At 40.2% G+C, this 19,005-nt stretch overlaps 2 protein-coding genes across 3 annotated transcripts; one reads left to right on the top strand and one right to left on the bottom strand.

Annotated features, from left to right (window-relative positions):
* Window positions 1-279: 279 nt before the first annotated feature.
* Window positions 280-8,475, bottom strand: aprt (adenine phosphoribosyltransferase). Its single transcript, XM_022769039.1, has 5 exons — window positions 8,285-8,475; window positions 3,675-3,778; window positions 2,809-2,942; window positions 2,209-2,287; window positions 280-1,306 (listed from the first exon to the last, which is right to left on the bottom strand). Exons 1-5 carry the CDS (start codon window positions 8,371-8,373, stop codon window positions 1,167-1,169), a joined length of 546 nt encoding a protein of 181 aa, XP_022624760.1. The 5' UTR covers window positions 8,374-8,475; the 3' UTR covers window positions 280-1,166.
* Window positions 8,476-9,531: 1,056 nt separating this feature from the next.
* On the top strand, window positions 9,532-18,921 carry tk2 (thymidine kinase 2, mitochondrial). Of its 2 annotated transcripts, none has more exons than XM_022769055.1 (10): window positions 9,532-9,754; window positions 11,553-11,590; window positions 11,787-11,861; window positions 13,065-13,118; window positions 13,469-13,558; window positions 13,664-13,737; window positions 14,957-15,045; window positions 16,918-16,997; window positions 17,161-17,241; window positions 18,212-18,921. In XM_022769055.1, the coding sequence occupies exons 1-10, from the start codon at window positions 9,571-9,573 to the stop codon at window positions 18,296-18,298; spliced, it is 852 nt and encodes a 283-aa protein (XP_022624776.1). In that variant the 5' UTR covers window positions 9,532-9,570; the 3' UTR covers window positions 18,299-18,921. The 2 variants fall into 2 exon arrangements, with proteins under 2 accessions (XP_022624776.1, XP_022624775.1); XM_022769054.1 differs by having other exon boundaries at window positions 13,469-13,564; window positions 18,212-18,920.
* The last annotated feature ends 84 nt before the right edge of the window (window positions 18,922-19,005 follow it).

The following is a 19,005-nucleotide window of genomic DNA, read 5'->3' as shown; positions in this document are numbered from 1 at the left end:
GGAAAAATGACTTGTGTTATGCACAAAATAGATGACTTTACTGACTTGACAAAAATATTGCGAGATAACATGAAATCTTCTAATGACTTCAACCTAAATGTCTGTAAACTTCTCACTTCAACAAGTAGTGTGTCAGGATATTGAACTGAGCAGGAATGTGTTCTACTGCTTATACATTCAACTTTTCATTTGTGAGAACAAGAATATGTTCATTCTTCTTTAATCAATATCAATTTGTCTTGTTTTCAGTGTGACATGTAACATCATGTATATCTGGAGTACACTCTTCACCAAGTCTGTAGTTTGTAGTTTCCTTTATTAAATTAATACATTTGTGGTTCAAACAAAGAAACACAAATATTATCCATTAAGGACAAAAATCACAACAAGCAGAACACAGGAAACCTGCATCAGTGAAGGGAACAGAGGTCATTGGTCAACTGTTAATAAACAGCTGTATGGCTTTAAATACAACATTCCAACTTTTATTTATTTGTTATTGGTCATCATCCTGTGTGCATTTTTTTTCCCACAGTATGTTATCAAACAGTGGAATACAGAATATTCTATTTTACATTAATATGAGTCTGTCCTCATAGAAGAGGTGGCCATGTTTGGATACCTCCATCAAATACACACATTGTGCACAAATGTAAAGACTTTAAGACTTTGGATTCTCCAAAATCCAAACAAATATACAGTATTGTTTATTAGCCAGCATAGCATGCCACAGCTAACTGTAGCCTCACATGGATAGCATGGCATGGCTTCCAGTCACTGACCCACGTTCCGCCCCTTCAAACAGTGACGCCACCTTCGTGCTGAAGAGGACAATCTGTCGTTTTATCAAATACAATAAAACAAAAACTGTGCAAAATGTAGACATAAGGTCATTCAGTCTGAGATGAAATGTTCTGTCCCACTTCCTGTTTTGGCACAGAGTGGTGCTGAGTGATCCCAGTGTGCGTCAGGTGAAAGGAAAGTTCTAGAAATGTTAAGACATTTTAAGACTCCTTTAGGAACTGTAGAAACCAAACTGTCTCCTTGGGATAAGCCCAAAGCATGCTGGGTAAGGCAATCAGAGAATTAGCAGGTTTGAAATAATAAAAACTGTAAGTGAGGGAGTTGGAGAGGAGACCCGCTGGCTGTAAACCACTGTTTGGTCCTCAGTACTGAAGCAGGGAGAAAACACTGTGTGGCTTGAGTTTGCTGGAGCCGTTCAGCTCTTTGAGCTCGATGATCACCATGCAGCCCAGAACCTCGGCCTGCTGCTTCCTCATCAGCTCACAGGCTGCAAACAGCGTCCCTGCAACAAACACACAGACGTCTGAATGACACTTCACAATACAAGCTGCTGTCTACTGTCACCCAATGACAATGTACAGACAGTGACAAATTAAAGAAAAAAACCTGACAGATGAGCAGAGACACAGGACGACTGTGTCTCCATCCACAGGTCACGGGGGTCACTGACGGTCTGACGAGCTCAGAGTGACGGCTCACTCTGACGTCACAGAGGCTACGTCCATCTTTATTTACAGTCCATGATATGAACATGATGTGAATCATTTACTATGACCTTCACAGTCACCTGATCTCAAGCCAGTTGAGCAGCTATGGGAGGTTTTGGGCTGGTGTGTCAAAACAAATGAGGGAATACCTTCAGGAAGAATGATGCTCACCCTCCAGCAGAGTTCAGAGACTTGCAGAATCAATGGTTTATTGGTTTTTCCTTCAAATTCTCACCTGTCTGTATCATTTCAAAAATATTTTTATTTAATCAATTTATAATAATTCTAATTAATTTCTGATTTTTTTTTATCTATACTGATTCCAGTGGCATGTGTGAAGCTCCACATCAGCGTCACACATTACACTTTGCTCGGGTTAGTATCAGCCCAACACCTCCCTCATGCCACAAGTCAGTCAACCATGTAATAATCCCATTATATCCCATATTATAAATAAACCCATTTATAATAATCTAAGTCTCCACTGTAAATCAACTACTCTCATTTCAATCTGAGGTTGAACTCACCTGAAGCTTTTACAGTTAATGAAACCAAGTGACTTTAAAAAAGAGAATTCTATCTGACAGCTAGTGTAAATCCACTAACACTATCTTCCCTTTATTTCTGTGTCTTGTTTATATGTAACAATGAGACTGAGTCTAGTGATCAGTGATAATGGGTTGAAAGCAGCAGATACCTCCAGTAGCCAGGAGGTCATCAATGAGCAGAACCTTCTGTCCTGGAGCCACGGCGTCCTCCTGGATCTCTGCCTCAGCCTGGAGGAGCAGAAGAAGACTGTTCATGAGGACTGTGGTGAGACAGAACAATTCTGGAGCGGCCTCAGAACACACCCTGACTCCAGAACAGTTCAGTGACGAGGAGCTAAAGCAGCAACTACATCAATTTCCTTCATTTGTAGCCGAGTGCCTGTTCACTGTGTTGGTGGTCTTGCCATCTGGTCACAGAAGCTAGTGTTCAATGGTGGTGTTTTTTTTGGTTTTTTTACAACTTAAAGTTATAATATGCAATTTAAAATGTCTTTTGAAAATAAAGTCCAAATTTTACAAAAATAAGTCATAATACAATGAAAATAAAGTGATAACTTTAGGTTGCATGTTGTTTTAGAGGGGAAATAACAGAAGCTTTAAAATGAGGAACGTGGAGCATCCTGTCTACAATGTAAACTGAACATAACTGCAAGCCCAACAAATGCAGTGTACTGTTTTAAACTAAGTCTTTTGTGTGTGTGTGTGTGTGTGTGTGTGTGTGTGTGTGTGTGTGTGTGTGTGTTGTTTACCGTGCCATACTCCAGATCATATGCCACAGACACGGTGGCTCCTGGTAGTTTGCCTTTCTTTCTGACCAGGACAAAGCCGACACCAAGCCGCTGGGCGAGCAGAGGCCCGAACAGGAAGCCACGAGCATCTAACCCTACACACACACACACACACACACACACACACACACAACACAACACAACACCACAAATGCTGCATGAGTCAAATATTCATTGTAAAGACACATTAGGAGATGGTGTAGCTACTGTTAGTCTTAGTTATAAATAAACAGGTGGACAGGCAAGACTGTTCAGATCAGATATGAGTGAAGCTGCCCCATCACTTCTCCTGTGGAGGAACAGGGATGTCACAGGAAAAGTCATAAAGCATTTCCTTAATTTCATATTTTAATAGGCTTTAAAATAAGAATTGTAAAAAAGAATTTATAAATGAACAATTAATGTATCAATAAATACCTCAAATTTAAAAATAGATTTGCAAAAACAGCACAAAACTCTCATTAAATAAACCATTTATAAATACATTTATGAATTCATGAATAAATAATGGCACATTTTAAAAATGGGAATCCAGTCCTGAATTCCCTCTTCAATTTCCATTTCCTTTTTGAAAATCTATGTCATGTGTGACACAGATAAGGCAAAGTGTTACAATCAAAGGCTGTTTCTGCATCTAGACGGTGAGTGAGTGAGAGAGAACCCAACATCACTTGTCTCCATGAATCATGTACAGCACTACTTTCTCAAGGCGAGTGGATGAATACTTTTTAAAGATACTGGTACCACTCTCCTTGTTTGTTCCTTCAAGGCTCACCAGGTAAAGGACTGTGGTTCACATTAAAAGAGGCTTTGCTTTCTTTTCTTACCTATGACCAAATCGACCTGCTTGTAATTCTTCCTGGCGTGTTCTTCAAACAGGTCGATCACTGCGGTGAGAGCAGCTGGATCCCTCAGGATGGGACAGATATCTCTGCAGAACGAACACACACACAAACACACACATTACATCAGCATCCAGTCACTTCAAATATTCATCAATATAAAACACATTTACATTGAGAGAGTACGTTTCAGGAGAAGTGAGTTGTTTGGGAACCTCTGACGTATTCTTTCACCAGCACGTCTAAATAAACTAGTCACCAAAAAAGAGACCAAAGATGACAGTAACAATGATATAAAAGACAGAAAAGCAGCACTTCATCCTCACTCTTGAGAAGCTGGCACCAGAGAATGGATGGTATCTTCCCACAGTGAATGACTAAAACTAGGGCTGCACAGTTAATCAGAATATAATTGAAATCACGATATGGCCAAGTGCAATATCCAAATCACTGGAGCTGCAATTTTTTTTGATGAAGGTAAACTGAATCACTACTGCTGACCCCACACTGCTCTAGAAATGTTGCACTTCCTTCTCTGAGGAGATGTTGAGTTATAATAACAATAATAACTAGAAAATTCCAGGGAAATTTTGAGCGCCACGGGGGCTACTGCCGGGATGAGTACATGATTTATTTCCAGTGTTCAAAAGCCACCCTGATCATATTCTGGTTTTGAGAAATGTCTTGATATAAAAGACTCTGATATAAAACAATGTCACATCCCTCCATCATGTATTATGTGGGAAATATCTCATATTCTGTGTTGTTTTTTTTAATAAAACAAGAGGCAACATGTCTTCAAACTGGCATTTAAAGGGTTAAAATCCTGAAAACTAATAAACATTTGGTAGGTTTGAGCAGAACTGAAGTGGTTTAAGAGATATATGCAAAAAAAGAAGAAAAAATTATTGATATATGATGATTTTATAGCATTTTCTTTGTGTGTCCTTTTTGGACGCGAGGAACCCCAGAGGGTAACAAAAATGTGTTACCAGTGTATAATAGACCTGTAACAGTAACTGACATTAGATTTTTAAAAATATGTTAAAAAAAGACACTTTCTTGCAAAATCCATACCTTCAGCTGTAACACAGCCAAAATGATCAGCAAATCAAAAAGAAAAAGTGAAGAAAATGTCCAAAAAAGGACAGAGGGACCCCTGAGAGGTTAATAAATCCCATGAACCGCTATTTAAATTACCACTATTATGTTTTTTTCGGTGCTAAATTTAAATTACTGGGAGGAGAGCAACGCGACTAGAAGTGACAGCGAGAGAGGGCTAGTAGCTCTCCTCTTCCTCTGGTCTCAGCGGAGACCGTCACAACTTCATTTACTCATTTAACAAAAACAAAAAGAAAAGCAACAAAGGAAGCAGTAAATGGACTTACATATTTAAGAACCTAACTAAATGTAATTTAAGACCTAACATGCGGCTCATGTAAAGCTAGCGGAGCTTGGAGAGTTGGTTATCTGGGTTGCTAGGCGCACGCACGCACACAGGTCAGGAGCTGCCGTTGCCATGGCAATGTGAAAATCTGCCCAGAATTTGGCTTCTACATGGCTTAAAACAATTGCAAATTATGAGAAAACCGTTACTTCTTTTCAAAAACCGAAAACACCGTGACAGACACTGAAGCCAGAAGTTTCTTACAGTCTCTATTTTATTCAGATATTCCTTAAAATGAGTGAGTAAGCTCAGTGCGAAGACAGAGTGAGATTCTTTTGAAAAAAAAAGACGATTACATTAGGTGTCAATGAGAGTGAGACAGGTATTGCTGCCGGACTCGGCACCCCCGTTTAAATTTTGCGCAGACCCTGCCTGTCAAAGTTACATTTTATGAATCCCAACAACTACAGTATGTCTACATTTTCAGAAAGAATTATTTGTCTCCTTTTTACGGTTTGACCGTGCGCTCGAGGTAAAAATAAAAATAAAGGTTATTTTTTACGGCCTCACGCACTCTAGCCAACTGACGCTGTCACTCTAACTTTGAAGAAAAAGTGATTTGCACTCCTCCTTTGAGTGCTCATAGTTTGAAAAGTTTACATGTTATGTAAAAACAGTTCCTGTGTTTTGGAGAGAGCAGAAGTTTTCCTCCGTTTTATAGTTTGAATCACATTTCTACGTGCATTTCTACGTGCACTCTTCTCAGCTATTCTAGCTGTAGAGGAGTGCCTCGGAGCTGAGCACCCATGGCACTAATGATCCTCCATGCTACATTTTGTGCACATGAGGAACCAATATTGCAAAACCACTGGTGACAGTTCATCTTCTGGAGACTGCAGAGCTGCATGGTAAAACTGTGCACGTGCACAAAATATATAGTGTTAAACTGATGGAGCTGTGTTGACAATAAGTGGGGCCCACTGTCTAACACCACCTTCAACTACAGTCCACAGTCTAACATGAGTCTCTAGACTTCAGACTGAACTGTTTGATCCTTGACTCCTGGTTCGCTCACACACACACACACACACACACACACGTTTAGCTGAGTCACCACATTCACCCGTCTCTGCAGTAAAGCTAAATCCAGAACGTTCATGGTCAGACACCAGTGTATCTTAAAGAGCTCATAGTTCCTTATCATCCAAACAGAACACTCCTTCTGCTATCAGGCTCCTCTCCTGTAGAACTGCTGGGGGGACTCCCATGGTGCACTTAGCTCTCTCTCTCTCTATAATATTGTAGGTCTTGACCTTACCTTGTAAAGAGCCTTGAGATTATATTTGTTATAATTTGACACTATATAAATAAAATTGCACTAGATTGAAAAGAGCCATCTTGTAAACCTGTAACAACACTATATGTGTATATATATCACACAGTATCCTATCATGGGATTTCAGTCTTGTCAAGTGAAAATGTAACCATCTCCATGACAACCATGAAAGACGTGAGGCTTAAAACTCGGGAACATTTCCAGAAAAAAAAATGTCCAAAAGTCCCAGCACCACATACACTATGGTAGAAGATGGTGACAACAGGAGTCCTGACTAACACTGAGGGGGGGGGGGTCCCATGTGTAAACATGTGGTAACAACAACACTCCCCCTTTATTTCCCCGAGGAGGGAGGTGTTTTGCATCTCAGGCACAGTGCAGTCAGCAGAGAGAAGGTGCTGCATGGCTGTCTGTGCAACACCTGTATGGTTTACAGCTGATAGAGCCCACACTGATGTTTACCTGCCCCCGATATCACACCCTCCCCCACCTGCCCGTGGCCAATTTACTCACAACCAAAGTGGTTATTTATCTGGCCTAAGGCCCCAACTGACTGAGACCAGCCCTGACTTACAGTATACAGCAAACAGTGAGATCAGTCTATCAATCATGTAATGGTGGACGGATAGAAAGAAATGAGCAAAGAAAAAGTTGATGGTCCAGAACTTTATAAGGACACCTTCAGAATGAGCCTGTTAAAGCTGTATCATCCAGTTTACACACAGCTGTCGGTCTACAGCTGCTGTTTCCTGGATCACACAGCCAGAGCGTGTAAATACATACAACTTTATGTCTAACTTTACTTTCAGTGGTAGATTTTTGGCAGGTGAAAAAGAACATTTTAGTGCCTGAGCACCGATCGGTGTGAGGACCATCTGAAAACTGTGTATATGGGTTGTATTGGCCCTTAAAAGGCCCTTGAAATATCTATTATTATTGTATGGCTTGATTCCAGGATCAAAAAAAAAAGTGTCTACAAGCCATTGAGGTGGGTGCAACCGGCTTTACACCAAGTGGACTCGTCGTACTCCACACGCATAAAAGATCCCACAAGTTCGTTGTACTTACAAAACGTGCATTTATTATTCCACGAGTGCCACATAAACCCGAACGTTCCATAAAATATCGATCTCCAAAGGAATATCTTGTTTTATCTTAAAAGCACTGTGTGGGCTGTCAGCAGTCTTAATATCATCAAGGGTGAAATCAAGTCACTTCCGGGCAGAAAACAAGCTTCCTGTAGACGCTGCAATCACTTTTATGCAAGTAGAAAAGTGCATTTGATGTGTTGTATTGGCCCTTTAAAGATATTCAAACTGGTAAAAAAAAAAAAGAGTGGTTATAATCTGAGGAACAGGAGCAGGTCAGATAATGCAGACGGATCTGCATAAGGATCATTTTCATGATCTTAAAACTCATCTGTAAATGATGTTAATTACAGTCTAGTCTCCAAATATAAACACAGATATTAGACAAACCAAACACATGGAAACACGTCTTGCCTAATTAAACTACAAACTGCAAAAGCGTCTTTGGTCATAATTGTGATTTCTGAAAGTTTCACAGAGACCTTTGTTATTACCGCAGACACAAAGTCATGTGCATATACACGTTACACGTTCTGACTGTTTGATCCAAGTAACAGCAGCTGTGGACTCACGGCTGTACGTAAACTGGATCACCTCTTGTCAGACGATCCCCTCCCTCACCTGCTGTGCAGAAGAGCCTGAGCCGCATGAGGAGCATTCTCACGCCCCGGCACACAGGCTGCCGGATGGAGGGGACGGACCATGAGGCAACCCTGTCCACAGAAGAAGCTGCAGACAGGACTCTAACACGTGGTTGTGAACACGGCAGTGATCGGTACCTCACCTGAACAGGATCCCTTTCTTCGGGAAGTCCGGGAATTGGCGGATGTGTCTGTGGACCAGCTGGAGTTTGGATTCTGAGTCTGCCGCCATCCTGACCAGGTTCTCAACTGCTCACATCGAGCTGGTCCCGGACTTTTAATTTCACTTCTTGTTCTTCTTCTTTACACATAGCGTGAGGACACAGCACTGCCCTCCTCTGGACGGACGGACACACACACACAAACCTGTTTCCTTTAAACACCCACTGAAACAAAGAATATTCTCATGTAATAGCCACTCTGTCTGTCTGATCAAAATAATGAGCCATTCAGTGACCTGTAATACGATAATGCTTTAGACAGGCCACAGTGTCCCACAGGAATCATTGAAACTATGTCAGACTGTCACATTTCCTCTGTTGAACCTGAACATGTAACTGAATGATGATTTTTATCTGTTTTAAACACTGTCAGGAGACAGACACAAACTCAAAATAAAACAGAATCATTACAGAACAGAGATCATCTGCAGGTTTAATTCAGCCTTGTACTTAATGAGATGACCTTCACATCCATGTCAGTGGCGTCATGGCGACCGTAAGGAAAAAGTCCAAGGACAGAGACATTTGAGGAGACAGGAATAGTTTTTTTATGTAACTGCAGTCAGTTAAGATAAAGGTAAATAAAAAGAAAGTGACTTAAATGAACATATTATAATGAGAGCACAATTTCACAGTTTTAATAGCTTTTTTGTTTTTTGACGAAGTTATCGTCTAAATGTACAGCTCAATATCCAGCATTTCTGTATGTTCCGGTGTTACCGGTGTTACCGGAACTACAGAAAGTTTTTTTTGATAATCTTTATAACAGTCAAAAAAATAAATAAAATCACATTCAGGATAACTGCGGAAACTATAGACACAACTGAGCAAGCACTGAATAAGAACATTTTAGGTATCAAGAAAGAAAATGAATGAATTAATGAATAAATAAATAAATGAATAAGAAGAAAACAAACGAAAAATAATAAACTTAATAATAAACGAGAAAAATAAAAAATAAAAAGTTCATAGATATTCATATGTTGGGCTTTTTTTTAAATAAAAGCATTTCACATATTTTTATACAATATTATTTAATTTAAATAGGCATCAAATATCAGTGTGTTTTTTAAGAAACGACATTAATGTATGAAGTATTTTGCTAAAAGTATACCGGAACTACAGAAACACCACCAGGAGAAGAATCGTCACTTCCTGTTTGAGTCAGATCGTTATCGGGCATCATCTTCATCTTGGTGTGTGCCAACATGATGGTAGCTGCCTTGGGAATGGCGCAGTTATCGAGGTGCGTCAGGCTCCTGACGGCTCGCCGTGCTGTGGCTCCGTCCTCGGTCAGTGCTGCTGAGTATCACCGGGCTCTAATGCTCGATGCTGGGAACGTCAGCCGGGTTCAGAGCAGAGCACACAGCGTTACGCAGCACCGTCCTCCAGGTCAGTGGTGCTGGGACACGGTGGAGCCTCGAGCCATTTTAATCATATCTGCAGCTGTCGACAAGTGTTAAAATGTTTCCTGTAAAAGACCTTGGAAGCTACTGACACATATTTCAAGTTTTACAAACGTCATTGTTTCTTCAGCTAAGGGCTGTTACGTTGTTATTAAATGCTTTTGTTTGAGTTTCAGGCTGAAAATCCTCGCTGGTCCAGACCTTACTTATAATATGTGAACCTTTAATTAATTAGTGATCTTTTTCAACTGGTTAATCCATCCATCCCTTTTTTCGTTGTTTATCCTGGTCATGATTAAAGATACTATTTAGACCTACCAGTGTTATTATGCAGTATATACAGTATATAGAGCTGGGAAGAACAGAAGAAGTGCGTTATTATGTCAATAAATTCACACATTTGGTAAATAATTCCATGGCAGTTTGACTTAATTGGTTTTATTGATATCATTCACATTTTAAACCATAGTCGCAGCCCCACACATGCCCCTCCTCTTTGACCATTTTTGCTACTTCCATCTTTATTTACTGTCTATGTTACAAATCCTGTCCACATGTCTTAAATTAATTACTATATAATAGGCTCCATATGCAAGATTCTCCACTGCAAATTCTTATTTCACAAATACAAAATGCTGTTTATACTCTTGATTATTACATTACATTAAATTTACTCATTTGGTAGACGCTCCAAAGCGACTTACAGGCGGGGGACATCACTAAAGCCTTAATTATGATGAAATGCACTTATACTTTTAATTATACCCTTTATTAATTTCTTTAAAACTCATCGCTCCATGTCATATGAGCAATCTGTAACCTGGCTGGTTGGCTGTGATTCTAGTTTTTAATTCTACAAAAGAGCAACACTTGACACTTAAACTTGAAAATAATACACTTATTGTAAAAAGACACAGTTTTGAATCTTTTAACATTGTGTGATATTGCAGAGGTGTGCGCTCAGTTTTGTGGTTCACTGAATACAGTCACATGGTTTTAGTGATTAAAGGCGATACTTTCTTCCAGCTTTTCTCATGGCTGCCCCCCATGTCGTTTTTTTTGGTTGCTTGTAATATTCCTAAGAAATATGTTTTTTCCTCTTAAATTCCTCTTAAAACTCCTCTTAATATTTCTTTTCTTTTTTTTCCTCAATGTGGCCCTAACACTGCGTCGTACTCTTCAGACCCTGAGCTGTTGGACAGTTCATTTAGTGCACATTAAATAGTTATCAGCTGTCTGAATGTAATTGAATTTGTTCCTCACATTCACTGACACACCTGTCACACAGGGTGGACATAGTGAGGGAGGAGGAAGCACACTCATGGAGGTCAACCTTGCGCTTTCTCTAGTCTCATGCACATCTTTCTTCTTCACTGAAAGTTGCTCCCAGGAGTTTTGTGAAAAGCTCTTGAGAGGAAACTCTTAGGTCAGGACTCTGAGTGCTGTTTGGGAGGACTAGTGGTCCGACGACCCCTGACCTCTGTCTGTCACATGCTCACTTCTGCTAACCCCTGCTTTGACTAACTGATGTGTGTACAATGCAGTGTGTAAGTACTATGTTTGTCATAGTGACAGGGACTGTTAAAGTGTGGTTTTTATTTGGGGTTCTTGACATCCATATTGGGTAAAGAAAAAGCCTGTACACCTTCTTACACACTGCACTGTACCTGTTGTGCGTCTCTCTGTCCCTCTGACCTCGCTGTAGCCTGCTGACCTGAGAGAGGCCAGCACTCGGAGTTTGTGGGAACTGAAGTCTTGTCTCACTATGTTGTCTTCCTTCCAAGGAAAGCTTGTGCGGGATGGAGAGGAAAAGAAACCAGTGGTGAGTCCCCACCATATGATCAGCAATCATCATTTCATTTTCATCTACACTCTGTGGGATTCGTTTTCCATCATGAACTGTTTTATAGTGACTAAATGCTAATCACCACACGTCACATAGCCTACTAAAACAAGATGTCATACACCAAACAACAGTGAAGTCCTGTTAACATCTGTCCCTCCGTCACTGCTCTCAGATCTGTGTGGAGGGGAACATTGCCAGCGGGAAGACGACGTGTCTGGAGTATTTCAGCAAAACCAGCAACATAGAGGTAAAACAAAGCAAAGTCCTCCCACCAGGAAGTGCCCCTCTAACTGTTACACACGTTGGCTTGAGTTGTAACAACTGCCATTTGTACGGTGGCCTCCGAGGCTCAACGCACTGCAAACAGACAAAACACAAACAAATTCAGAAAACATCTTCATCAGTTGTAAATACACACAATACAAATACACAAACAGGCTGTATCTGTTTGTGTTTTGTGTATTTGCAAGTGTTTTCTTCAGTTGGAGTGCGCTTAACCTCAGGGCCACCGTATGTTTGACATGCGGGAGAGGCTGGGCTTTGAATGAAAGGTTTTTATAATAAGTCTTTTTTCTTATGAAGGTTGAAACTGATGAAATGAGCTGAAGTCTCTGAGCAGCAACATGATCACAGCTGCTCCACTTCTCTACATGAGGAGGAAAGGAGCTTCAGTGCTTCCTATCTTATCTCCTTTAGCAGAGGAAACACTGGACCTTCCTTTAGGAAAGGAGAGGAGAAATGCCGTCCCACAATTCCTTGCTGCAGCAACATTTAAAGTGACACACCATTGTAGTTTCACCTTGGCAGACCCACATAAATGTAGAAACAACAGAGCAGCTGTTTTATGTTTGTGACTCGATCCAGAACTGATGGAAATCCTTGTCTGATCCACTGAAAACCAAATCCATAAATATAGATTTATCCTCTTTCTCTAATTCTCTAATTTTCTCTACTTAACAAATATATAAAACAGTCAAAACTCTATATATCCTACTTCCTGTATGTCTGAATACTATTCACTCTGGCCCCGACTCAGTTCCTTATTTCTATTGAATTATTCTAATGGCTCAACTTTCTCTATTTGTATTTTTTTTTGTATCTTATTTCAACTTTTGAACCCTGTTTGTTTTGTGTCAGTGGTTAGTAAAGGAGGATTTATCGTCCATGTGTTAGAAATAAAGTTAGTTAAAAGTAAATCCTAGTGTAAGTGCAGTCAGATTGTTTTCCACATCGTTCCTTGACTTCATGACATTTCCCATGGAGGTCGAGGAGAAGTGGTTAGAAAGGAGGTTATTTTGACTGGAACTATTTTAGCTGTTTACACCCTGTGTTCATCCCTCTGCCTGAATACTTTGACTCACAGCTCTCAAAATATCAACTGAACAGCGACCCTGGATGTCAGAAAGGTTTATGAACTTCTTTTTCCTCTCTCCTCTCTTGTTTGCTCCAGGTTCTGACTGAACCAGTCTCTAAATGGAGGAATATCCGTGGACACAACCCTCTGGTACTATGCATGACAGTGTTGTTGTCATAGTGAGGGCGTACTGACCTGACATCAGACCTGTGTAATCAGGTCACAACCTAAAAGTATTTTCAGGATAGTTTCTTAGGACATTAAACAGAATAGTATTTTTAAAGTTAAAGTTTTAATGAAAGGAGATAAAAGTTGTAAATACCCATAGAGGCCTTCAGCTGCTGTGGTGTTGAACCGGATATGACCTGTGCACTGTTAACAAGTGAACTTTAGTCCAGTGATGACACCAGGTCACCTGTGAGGCTCCATACTTTGTGACTGTGACAATCCAGATCAAACCTTCCCTGCATGTCTACCATGCCTTGTCTCTGTCCCTGCAGGGTCTGATGTATCAGGATCCTGAGCGCTGGGGCATCACACTGCAGACCTACGTTCAACTCACCATGCTGGACAGACACTTGTCCTCCGTAGTAAATGTGCTGTTAGCTAGAAACACACCCGTTTTATTGTATTCTAGCTAATATAGGCTGGGAATCAGCTGTTTGGACTAAAGGTTTCTCATTGGTTGGTTTCAGTCAGCTCCGGTCAGGATGATGGAGAGGTCCATCTTCAGTGCCAAGTACATCTTTGTGGAGAATCTCTTCAGAAGGTAATGTTATTATTATTAGAGCCACATTGAGGGAAAAAGGAAAACTGAAATGACAAGAATAAAGTTGTTTGTGCTCAGTGTTTCTTTCAGCATCATTTAATATCCTGATTATTCATTGTGAGTCATTCTGTAACTGTTTGATACTATTTGAATATTTACAGATCACAGTGTTAGAGCCTGTGGAGCCTCGTTCAGACTCTCCTTCTCTCTCGTCTTTTCTTCTCTGTGTCTGATCACTTGTGGCACAGACTGTGTTTTTATACAAACTGATTGATTAAGGGAGAGTCTTCATCCATTTATGGCCAATTGTGGGAGTGGAAATGAGGCTCGTGCACATGTGCCCTATTTCTCAATGAGTGAGATTTATAAAGCAAAACCATGTGAACGCACGGCTTTATAATTCTGATGAGAAGAATGGGTATGAATATTTCTGGCTTTGTGCGTACACATAGTTTTAGTCATTAATCAGTTCCACTTCACAATAAGACTCCCCTTATAAAGGATTTGTGAAAGGTTTTCAACTAGTTAATTAATTAGCTTGCTAACACTTTATAAATGATTTATAAGCTGTTATAACACAGTAGATAAAAATGGGCGACAGTGACCTGTTGCTTGCCAAATAGTGAGCCCACATGTATCTGTACTGTTGAGCCTCATATCTTTTGTTTTCATATTGTTTTCTCCATCATCATCATTTGTAGCTGCTGCTTCATCACCTTTGTTCAGTTACTATCAATGAACCACCAACAGCATCTTAATAATCAGATTATGGCAGATCACATGATCATATCACATGACCACATTCATCCTCTGAGGCTACTATTATTTATAACTGGTAACTCATTAATAAATGGTGATGTGTTTTACACTTTACAATAAGGTTCCTTTTACCAGTTATAAATGGTACTAACTCATCAGTAAGATTAATGAGTAGAAACAGTGAGCCTGCATCAATGTATGAAAACTTTGTTATAATGTATTTTATAATTTCTAATTTATGATTTATAAAGTGTTAACAACCAAATGAATAACCTAATTATAAACTATTTATAAATCCTTTATAAGGATGGTCTTATTGTAAAGTGGTATACAGAGAACTGCCCAGAATGATCCAACATGGCAGACATATTAAAGGAAGTATAAACAGTATAGAAATGATATATTGTCAGACTGACGACCCAGACGGCGTGCTGACAGCTGACTCTTTTTTTTTTTTCAGTGGGAAAATGCCAGAGGTGGACTACGCTGTTCTGAGCGAGTGGTTTGATTGGATCACAGCTAACATTTCCATTCCTGTCGATCTGATTGGTGAGAATAACACAAAGCACAAACACAAACACACATTCAATAAACATGATCAAGACAAGAAAAACAGTGGCTGTAGTGTTCACTCGTTGAAAGGTTGAGAATATAATGATATGATACTGTGAGGACTGATGATTAGTATCCATCTGTACGGTAGAGAGTGGAGGTGTTTGTCTCGTCACACCTGCTGCCTCCATCTTCGTCTTCATGTTACCTGATTATGTAAATCTCATCTTCACAAGAATATAGACAGAACAGCAGATCAAGAACGTAACAGAATGACACATATATATAACCAAATACAAAATAAAATAACTTTGGAGTTGTTTCAATATTCATTTCGATATTCATACAACTATTTTAATTAGGCATCATTTAGTCTGTGTCTCATATAAATTGACCATTTTTCACAACGTATTCTCTCTGAGAATCAAAAGATATGTCAACTTTTCCATGATGAAGATGCCTTATATTCCTTAACCGTGGTCAGGTAGAGATCTTCTCTCATCTCAGCACCTTTAATGTTCCCAAGATGCATCACTGGACAAGTATTTGGAATTTCATATCCCAAAATATTTTTAACAACTGCAATAACATTTTCCAAATACAGCCTTCTCTTTGTGCAGTTCCAGAATATGTGTGTGCGCTCAGCCTCCAAGCTGGTTTCACAACAAGTGTGTGTTTCCTGTTGCCTTCACTGGTTGACAGTGATGTCAGTTCTTATAGTAAATAGTGCCAAAATGTTTTAGCAGGAATCACTGTAAGTGTGAGTCCTAGTTCAAATTAAAGCAGCAAGCAGCGATACACGGGCCCTCGCCCTGTTGCACACCTCACTTGACGCCTCCAACATGCATCACATCCCTGTATATCAAGTGTAAACCAGACTGTGAAAATTTCATGTAAAAGATGGACGATTGTTACTCAACGGATACTTCCTGTTTTCGGTAGGTGGCGCTATGGTCATGACTCCAGTTAGCGTTCAGATGTTTTCAGTGTGGGACTGTGATAAAACGTGAAGTTTGGAGCAGATTGGACAATGTATATTATACATATTATATGTATTTCACATTGAGGCATCAATGAGTCTTAAGCATATTCTGACCAAGTTTGAAGTGGGTGGGGACAGTCTGCAAGGAAGAAGATATCACATGACATTTCCTGGCACTATGACTATCACTGAATATTGACGTTTGCATGTGTTCAGGCCGGGACTCTTATCAAACATATAAAGCTTGGCTCGGTTTGGACAATGCATATATTATAACAACTTCCTGTTTCATGGCGAAACATGGAAATTTGCCAGGCCTCCACGGACAGGTTGGCAACAAACACTCACAAGCTTCTCAATTTAACATAGGGAAGGTGTTAAGATGAGACTGACCAAATATAATTTTCGATCTGATCAGTTCTCTAGGAGGAGTTTGTTAAAGTGTGATGTCCTTAAATCACAAAAGTGGCACCAAAATTGCAGAGTAAATTCAAAATGGCTGACTTCCTGTTAGGGTATGGGTCCAAGAGGTCACATGTGATACAGTAGATTAGATTTCAAGGTTCACTCTGGCTGGTGAATTTGCATCAGTGTTGCTCCTCACAGTCGACCTTTTATCATCAAGCAGAAGATGACTCAGTGTGAAAACACCCAGACTCTGTCACAGTAAAGCTGAATCTATTGTCTGAACACACTCCAGTGACAGGAGCTGCAAAACATGCAGCAGGTCATGACCCACAGAAGAAGTCATTATCATCCCCCATCAGTTACCAGGGAACCAGATATCCCACCAGTCACACATGAAAGTGTGATGGACTGTCTTGACTGTTAATAATCATGTTCAAAGCTGCAGCAGCTTGTTGATGAGACTTTTCCTCTGGCTCTAGTCTACCTGCAGACGTCTCCTCAGACCTGCCATGAGAGGTTAAAGCAGAGATGCAGAGAGGAGGAGAAAGTCATTCCACTGGTGAGGAGGCCAAAACATTTACTTTCACTTCACAGACAAACTGTCAGTCAACTTAAAGGGAAATGAATGGGTCAGTATTTATAACATTCTCTGTGTGTGTGTGTGTGTGTGTGTGTGTGTGTGTGCGTGTGTGTGCGTGTGTGTGCGTGCGTGTGCGCACCAGGAATATCTGGAGTCTCTGCACCAGCTGCATGAGGACTGGCTCATCAAGCAGACCTTGGCCTCTCTCCCTGCTCCTGTTCTGGTGAGTGACTCTTCTCTCTGCTTTGGTTTGAGTAGGTCTTTTAGTTTCAGGTGGCCACATTAATAACCCTCATTGACTTGGCACACTTAAAGTTATAATATGTATCCTTTCTGGATTAATATGTCTAATAATGACTAGACCTATGTTCTATATTTTGATGAGTTGTTTTCTTACATTGTTCCAAACGTTTCCACCAATTTTCAAACTTACAGAAATCCATGATTTTAATCAAGTCCGTACATCTGTCCCATTCTCGTCGACGCAATAACTCAGTAACGCCTTGATGGAACTTCTTTAAACTTGGTTCAACCATTCACCTGGACTCGAGGACAAACTAATTCGATTTTGGTGGTCAAAGGTCACGATGACCTCACAAAACATGATTTTGGCCTTGTGAACCCTTTCGTCTGCTGTAACGTCTTTCAGAGCTCAAACACCAAACACACCTGTCACCTGTGCAGCACGGGGATGAGACGAGACGGATCTGATTTACCAGTTTACACAGCAGCTAGCAGCTCACTCTCTCTCCACTGTGTCTGTGTGTGTGTATGCTCTGTAAGAGCATGTGATGACACCAGTCATTGCAGTTGTCTGTGTCCTCAGTCAAAACAGAAAGACAAACTCAACTGACAGTGAAAAATGGGTCGATCAGCTTTTATTTTTCAGGTTTACCCGTGTTTAAAGCGGGTTTTTGACCAGTGGAAAAGGGACTATAGTGGCAGAAAATGACATATTGTACCTTTAAGCTGCAACGTGGTGTGCTTCCACTCTCTCCCCAGTCTTCAGGTGATAATATTACCTGTCCAGATATCAGGGACCTGTCAATCTGTTCTTTTTTTGTTTCCTTCAGCAATCACCAATCTGTGTCCAAATTGTGTGTGTGTGTGTGTGTGTCTGTGTGTGTGTCTGTGTGTGTGTCTGTGTGTGTGTGTGTGTGTGTGTCTGTGTGTGTGTGTGTGTGTGTGTGCAGGTGATTCCTGCTGACCACGACCTCCAGAAGATGCTGCACCAGTACGAAAAAAACCGTGAAAAGATCCTTGCTACTAGCAGCGTCTGATATACATACATACATATCATATAACTGATCTGTTACATTTACTTGGTTACATGGTTTTCTGTACTACAGAAAGAAAGGTACAGAAACTACAGCTGCTTCTTTACGCTTCTGTTTTAGCCATTTGAAAACTCTGCAAACTGTGGTCATAGAGGCTCGTTTTCATTAGTTTTTAATGACATGTTCTCACCAACATCACATATGAAACGTTTTCTCACCTACAGAAACAGAACTAACTTCAACAACTGACTACAACTGAAACATTCCACTAAGCCTCAGTGTCTCTGTGAAACACCAGAGAAAGTTCTTGTTGCTGCTCAGATGGAGGTGTTAAACTGATTCATTCTGTTTGTGTGCCTTTTGTTCTGTTGCTTTTTATTAGTCTGCTCAAATGTCACTATGTGATGTCAAGTGAAGTTTACATTTGTATTTTAAACCTGATGTGGTGAAAGCAGGAGCAACCACAGTTACAGAACACATGAGTTCATATACTATAGGTGCGTTTGGGAGCTGGTGATAATGTGTAGGTCATTAATATAATTTAATCTTAATTTAATCTTTGCTCTTACTTTACAGAATAAAAAGTTTACTCTGAAATCCTGAGTTTGTGTTTTTAAAGACCCTCTGATGAAAATCAAGTGTTTAACCTTGTTAACATCCATATGCTGTTTTTATATAATACAAGACATGAAGAGTGAAATAATCATCAG

The sequence above is a fragment of the Seriola dumerili genome, unplaced genomic scaffold (genome assembly GCF_002260705.1).
Source record: "Seriola dumerili isolate Sdu_G_001 unplaced genomic scaffold, Sdu_1.0 BDQW01002174.1, whole genome shotgun sequence".
In the NCBI taxonomy this organism is placed as follows: Eukaryota; Metazoa; Chordata; class Actinopteri; order Carangiformes; family Carangidae; genus Seriola; species Seriola dumerili.
The sequence above is the reverse complement of the archived record's forward strand: the minus strand, read 5'-3'. Positions and strand labels throughout refer to the sequence as shown.

Bases quoted from the DNA above. Each gene is read 5' to 3' on its own strand.
- aprt (XM_022769039.1), bottom strand. From the start codon at position 8,373: ATGGCGGCAGACTCAGAATCCAAACTCCAGCTGGTCCACAGACACATC. The intron at 3,779-8,284 runs GTGAGGTACCGA...TTCGTTCTGCAG, and splicing joins AAGAAAGGGATCCTGTTCAG to AGATATCTGTCCCATCCTGA. The intron at 2,288-2,808 runs GTAAACAACACA...CTGCTCCTCCAG, and splicing joins ATGATCTGGAGTATGGCACG to GCTGAGGCAGAGATCCAGGA.
- tk2 (XM_022769054.1), top strand. From the start codon at position 9,571: ATGATGGTAGCTGCCTTGGGAATGGCGCAGTTATCGAGGTGCGTCAGG. The intron at 11,862-13,064 runs GTAAAACAAAGC...TGTTTGCTCCAG, and splicing joins GCAAAACCAGCAACATAGAG to GTTCTGACTGAACCAGTCTC. The intron at 13,565-13,663 runs GTGCTGTTAGCT...GGTTGGTTTCAG, and splicing joins ACTTGTCCTCCGTAGTAAAT to TCAGCTCCGGTCAGGATGAT.